Below are 6,164 nucleotides of genomic sequence, written 5' to 3'. Positions count from 1 at the left end.
TTTTTTTTTTTTTTTTTTTGAGACTCTTGTTGTTCAGGCTGGAGTGCAGTTGTGCGATCTCGGCTCACTGCAACCTCCACCTCCCTGGTTCAAGTGATGCTCCTGCTTCAGCCTCCCTAGTGGCTGGGATTACAGGCGCGCACCAGCACACCTGGCTAATTTTTGTATTTTTAGTAGAGAGTTTCACCATGTTGGCCTGGCTGGTCTCAAAGCCCTGACCTCAGGTGATCTGTCCACCTTGGCCTCTCAAAGTGCTGGGATATTTTTGTTTGTTTTGTTTTGTTTTGAGACAGAGTTTTGCTCTGTTACCCAGACTGGAGTGCAGTGGCGTAGTCTTGGTTCACTGGAACCGCCGCCTCCTGGGTTCAAGTGATCCTCTCCTGCTTTAGCCTCGCAAGTAGCTGGTATTACAAGCATGCACCACGACAGCTGGCTAATTTTTTTTTTTTTAAGTAGAGATGGGATTTCGCTATGTTGGCCAGGCTGGTCTCGAACTCTTGGCCTCAAGTGGTCCTCCTGCCTCCCAAGCGCTGGTATTACTGGCGTGAGCAACTGCACCTGACCCCTATATGCTAAGATGAAGAATACCACCTATGCTACCCTGTGTGCCTTGAAAGAGAAAGACACACTTTGTTAACAATTGGTTTTTATTTTTTGTTTTTGTTTTTTGAGATTGACCAGGTGATCTGCCCGCGTCGGCCTCCCAAAGTGCTAGCATTACAGGTGTGAGCCACCGCGCCTGGCCCAGATAATTTTTGTAATTGAATTGAATTGTCTTCCATAGGGACTGCTGAGATGTCCTCTATTCTTGAAGAGCGTATTCTTGGAGCTGATACTTCTGTTGACCTTGAAGAAACTGGGCGTGTCTTAAGTATTGGTGATGGTATTGCCCGTGTGCATGGGCTGAGGAATGTTCAAGCAGAAGAAATGGTAGAGTTTTCTTCAGGCTTAAAGGTAAATTATAAAATAAGATTTTGGTATCTAAGTCTTCTCAGTTATTCATTTACTGAATCAGAGATTGTGTCAGATTTTTAAAAAACTTTGTCTCAATTTGCCTCAGATTTTTTTTCTTGTTATTATCATATATAGTAAAGAGAATAAACTTAAGGGTTTGAATTTGCCAGGTTTTTTTTTACTCTAGGGACTGATTTATACATAACTTGTAGCCACTGGCTCCAAAATATAAAATTGAGTAAACTTTAACTGCAAATCCAAGAAGTTCAAGTCTGTTCTTTCTTGCTGTTAAGATTATTTTATACAAAAGCAAAGCATTTGATAACTTCAACGGAATTTTTCTGGTGGAAAGTTGGAAGTCCGTGACTTTGTATATCTAGTGAGTAGACCTGTTGTTCAAAGGCGAGTTTTGGTGTAGCTATCAGAAGCTCTCTAATGATGTAGGTCTACTTTCTGTTGAGTTGAGTCTCATCTGTCAGTGATATGAGACATAAGTTGTAGGAGTTAGGGAAAGCAGAGGATGACATCTGGATAAACTAGAGAGTAGAACTGTCTAGTAGGCACACAGATATGGGAGAAGATAGTCTTGATAGTCTTGCTAATGTTTACTATGGAAAAAGAGCCACTTGATGTGGCAGACTTAATTACAGAGCCCAAAGTTATCATGAGCTGTAAGACATTGGCCAGTTTAACATCTTCAGTATACAGTATTTATCTTTGAAAGGTGAGGTCGAAACAAATTAATTCCGAGTTCCCCTTTTAGCTTTTAAAATCCAAGTGTCTAGAACAATACTGTCCAATAGTATTGGACATACATAGTATTCTGCAGTGATGGGAATACATCTGTTTAATATGGTACCTACTATACTATCACTATTAATCATGTAAAATACGTCTAGTGTGACAGGAATTGAATTTTTCATCTTTTAAATTTGACAGATTTAAATAGCCACATGTGGTTAGTGGATGCTGTATTGAACATCAGAGATGTAGATTACAGTTTTTGGCCCTGTAATGATATTCCATGATACTCCCAAGTACTTCTCCAGAGTTTTCATTATTGACCAGACTATTCCTGGAATAGCCTTTTTGCTTCAGACATGATTTAAGGATCTAAAATATAGTTATAATGATGAGAGGTGATTTGGTGCTGTTAGGTTATGAAAAATTTGTATTTGATTGGTTTCAGTTAGGTAGCTTTTAATTTCACTTTCTACTAACCCAAAGAGTACAAGTTTTGATTAATTTTTGAAACTGTTTATGGAGCTTCTCACACATAAAAAAGATGATAATCACATTTGTCTTAAGATTTCCATCACTTTATTTCATACTGATCACCCAGCCCAAGAGTCATTGCCAAAGAAAATGCAGTGGAAAAAAGCTTATTAACCTGTCCAATTTCTTTGCTTCTGTAACAGTTATTTGAGGATATGACAGCATATTAGGCTTATCAATGTGCTGTCCTAAGATTATTCAAGGGAACATGTTGCTATTTTAAAAGTCTTTTTTTTTTTTTTGAGGCGGAGTCTCGCTCTGTCACCCAGACTGGAGTGCAGTGGCCGGATCTCAGCTCACTGCAAGCTCCGCCTCCCGGGTTTACGCCATTCTCCTGCCTCAGCCTCCGGAGTAGCTGGGACTACAGGCGCCCGCCACCTCGCCCGGCTAGTTTTTGTATTTTTAGTAGAGACGGGGTTTCACCGTGTTAGCCAGGATGGTCTCGATCTCCTGACCTCGTGATCCGCCCGTCTCGGCCTCCCAAAGTGCTGGGATTACAGGCTTGAGCCACTGCGCCCGGCCACTATTTTAAAAGTCTTAATCAGAGAGGGTTATTTAGTTGGAAAAGTACTAAAGAATAAACTAGGTGAAAAGGACAATACTGCTTTTCCCCCCGACTATTTTCTTAGGTAGTATTGGTGTATGGGGAGGAGTGCCCATTCGGCTTTGTTGATGTTCAGTTGTGTCTTTTGTGCAGGGTATGTCCTTGAACTTGGAACCTGACAATGTTGGTGTTGTCGTGTTTGGAAATGATAAACTGATTAAGGAAGGAGATATAGTGAAGAGGACAGGAGCCATTGTGGATGTTCCAGTTGGTGAGGAGCTGTTGGGTCGTGTAGTTGATGCTCTTGGTAATGCTATTGATGGAAAGGTAGGTTTAATGTTGATTAGATATAGTTGCAGCTTTTAACAAACATCAAAACTGATTATGCTTAGGGTTTTTCTTTTCATTTTTTTAACAGGGTCCAATTGGTTCCAAGACCCGTAGGCGAGTTGGTCTGAAAGCCCCCGGTATCATTCCTCGAATTTCAGTGCGGGAACCAATGCAGACTGGCATTAAGGCTGTGGATAGCTTGGTGCCAATTGGTCGTGGTCAGCGTGAGCTGATTATTGGTGACCGACAGACTGGGTAAAGACTCAAAAGCATATTAAAAGTGCTGACTGAAATTTGCTCAATGGAAGGATTACATTTTAGTCTTGGAATGGTAAATGGTAATGGGGACATTAGAATGTAATATGAGGATTAATAGTAGTAAAATTTTACCTGGGAAGTCCTTTTAAGTTTAGGAAGGTTTATGTTTACTTTTATCTTTTTAAAGGAAAACTTCAATTGCTATTGACACAATCATTAACCAGAAACGTTTCAATGATGGATCTGATGAAAAGAAGAAGCTGTACTGTATCTATGTTGCTATTGGTCAAAAGAGATCCACTGTTGCCCAGTTGGTGAAGAGACTTACAGATGCAGGTAGTAAAAGAAATTTAGTGCTGTTGCTATTATCTCAAGTCCTATTACTGCTAATTGTAGAATAGCTTCTCCTTAATGAAGACATATTTTAATTATTCCCTAATGAGCTGAACTTTTAAATACAAATCAGTAAGTAAAATAATATAAAACACTAATATATTTAAAGGTTTTGTTGGTTTCTTTAAAGTGGAAGCTGTTTGATTCTAATTAACGCTTTTTTGTTTGTTTGTTTGAGACAGAGTTTCACTCTTGTTGCCCAGACTGGGGTGCGATGGCACGATCTCAGGTCACCGCAACCTCTGCCTCCCGGGTTCAAGCGATTCTCCTGTCTCAGCCTCCCGAGTGGCTGGGATTACAGGCGCATGCCACCACGCCCAGCTAACTTTTGTAATTTTAGTGGAGACAGAGTTTCCTCATATTGGTCAGGCTGGTCTCGAACTCTTGACCTCAGATGATCACTCGCTTAGGCCTCCCAAAGTGCTGGGATTACAGGCGTTGAGCCACTGCGCCCAGCGTGATTAACTTTTAATAGTAAATACTTTTAGCACTTGGGTAATTTTTATAGTAGCCTCCAATTTAAAATCACAATATTGATAAAATTGTAAAACATAAAATGTATTTTCTCCTCAGATGCCATGAAGTATACCATTGTGGTGTCAGCTACAGCCTCGGATGCTGCCCCACTTCAGTACCTGGCTCCTTACTCTGGCTGTTCCATGGGAGAGTATTTTAGAGACAATGGCAAACATGCTTTGATCATCTATGATGACTTATCCAAACAGGTCAAAGGAAATATATTTTTAGAATCTACTTATTTGTACTGCAGTGAAAGTTCACAACTTCACAAACCTATTCTGTACCATAGGCTGTTGCTTACCGTCAGATGTCTCTGTTGCTGCGCCGACCCCCTGGTCGTGAGGCCTATCCTGGTGATGTGTTCTACCTACACTCCCGATTGCTGGAGAGAGCAGCCAAAATGAACGATGCTTTTGGTGGTGGCTCCTTGACTGCTTTGCCAGTCATAGAAACACAGGCTGGTGATGTGTCTGCTTACATTCCAACGAATGTCATTTCCATCACTGACGGACAGGTATTATTTTAATGATTAAAATAAATGTAAAAAAAAAGATTTGGATAATTCTAAGGCATCGGTTGAGACTAATGGTATATTAACTGATTTGCTAAATGCATTTTATTTTTTATTATGGAAAATTTCAAATACATAGAAAACTTAGCAGAATGGCATGGTGAAACCCCATGTATCTGTCACCCAGTTATTTCATAGAGTAGTGTGTTTCATTCTTGTTTCATTTTTAACTACTGCTGTTCTCCGTTCTAGATAATTTTGAATCAAATAGAAATTATATCTCTTCATTTGTATATATTTCAGTATAAATATGTTGACTATTATGTTTTTTTCTCACCTCATGCACATCTCCTAATTGCAGCAATAAAACATACAGGTCTGTTCAGGTCATGAAAGATTGGGGGACTGACGCTTTGCATTGTTAGGTTTTGAGTTTCAGCTTTTTGGCATAATGACAGATTTGAAGATAGTTGATTTCTTACTTTAAGCTTGCTAGCATGCGTATTTCCTTACATTATAGATCTTCTTGGAAACAGAATTGTTCTACAAAGGTATCCGCCCTGCCATTAACGTTGGTCTGTCTGTGTCTCGTGTTGGATCTGCTGCCCAAACCAGGGCTATGAAGCAGGTAATTTTGCCTCACTTTGGCAGGAAGGGGGCTATCATTAGATTAGCATCTTAAAGTATTCATTTATTAACTATGTTTGTATAGTGCTCTGTGTCACTGAGTTACAGTACAATAATTTCTGTATTTCAGGTGGCAGGTACCATGAAGCTGGAATTGGCTCAGTACCGTGAGGTTGCTGCTTTTGCCCAGTTCGGTTCTGACCTCGATGCTGCCACTCAGCAACTTTTGAGTCGTGGCGTGCGTCTAACTGAGTTGCTGAAGCAAGGACAGTATTGTGAGTTGTTCTTTTCTTCATTTGGTCAGGTTCCTATTGTGTATCAAGGTCTTCCCAGGCCCACAGATCTACATCACATATCACAGCCCCTACTATGTGTTATCATCTGTTATCTTTCATCAAAGGCACTTTTACTTAAACTACATTTGTTTTTTGATTTTTGATTTTTTTTTTGAGGCGAAGTTTCATTCTTGTGGCCCAGGCTGGTGCGACCTTGGCTCACTGCAACCTCCACCTCCTGGATTCACACGATTCTCCTGCCTCAGCCTCCCAAGCATTTTGGATTACAGGCATGAGCCACCACACCTGGCTTATTTTTGTATTTTTAGTAGAGACGGGGTTTTACCAAATTGGCCAGGCTGGTCTTGAATTCCTGACCTCAAGCAATCTACCCTGTCTCAGCCTCCCAAAGTGCTGGGATTACAGGCGTGAGCCACTGTGCGCGGCCCTGTATTTTTTTTTTTTTTTTTTTTTTTTT

The 6,164-nt window shown here is 40.4% G+C and overlaps 1 protein-coding gene across 1 annotated transcript in view; it reads left to right on the top strand.

Annotated features, from left to right (window-relative positions):
* Nucleotides 1-6,164, top strand: part of ATP5A1 (ATP synthase, H+ transporting, mitochondrial F1 complex, alpha subunit 1, cardiac muscle) — a 14,319-nt gene that overhangs the window by 4,989 nt on the left and 3,166 nt on the right. The window contains exons 3-10 of the mRNA XM_011949368.1: nt 785-954; nt 2,927-3,100; nt 3,192-3,358; nt 3,549-3,697; nt 4,328-4,479; nt 4,563-4,787; nt 5,305-5,412; nt 5,542-5,686. Of these exons, the coding sequence (XP_011804758.1) occupies nt 785-954; nt 2,927-3,100; nt 3,192-3,358; nt 3,549-3,697; nt 4,328-4,479; nt 4,563-4,787; nt 5,305-5,412; nt 5,542-5,686 (1,290 nt within the window). The remainder of the gene's footprint in view (nt 1-784; nt 955-2,926; nt 3,101-3,191; nt 3,359-3,548; nt 3,698-4,327; nt 4,480-4,562; nt 4,788-5,304; nt 5,413-5,541; nt 5,687-6,164) is intronic.

This window comes from Colobus angolensis, unplaced genomic scaffold (genome assembly GCF_000951035.1).
Source record: "Colobus angolensis palliatus isolate OR3802 unplaced genomic scaffold, Cang.pa_1.0 Scaffold299, whole genome shotgun sequence".
NCBI classification, from domain to species: domain Eukaryota; kingdom Metazoa; phylum Chordata; class Mammalia; order Primates; family Cercopithecidae; genus Colobus; species Colobus angolensis.
The sequence above is the reverse complement of the archived record's forward strand: the minus strand, read 5'-3'. Positions and strand labels throughout refer to the sequence as shown.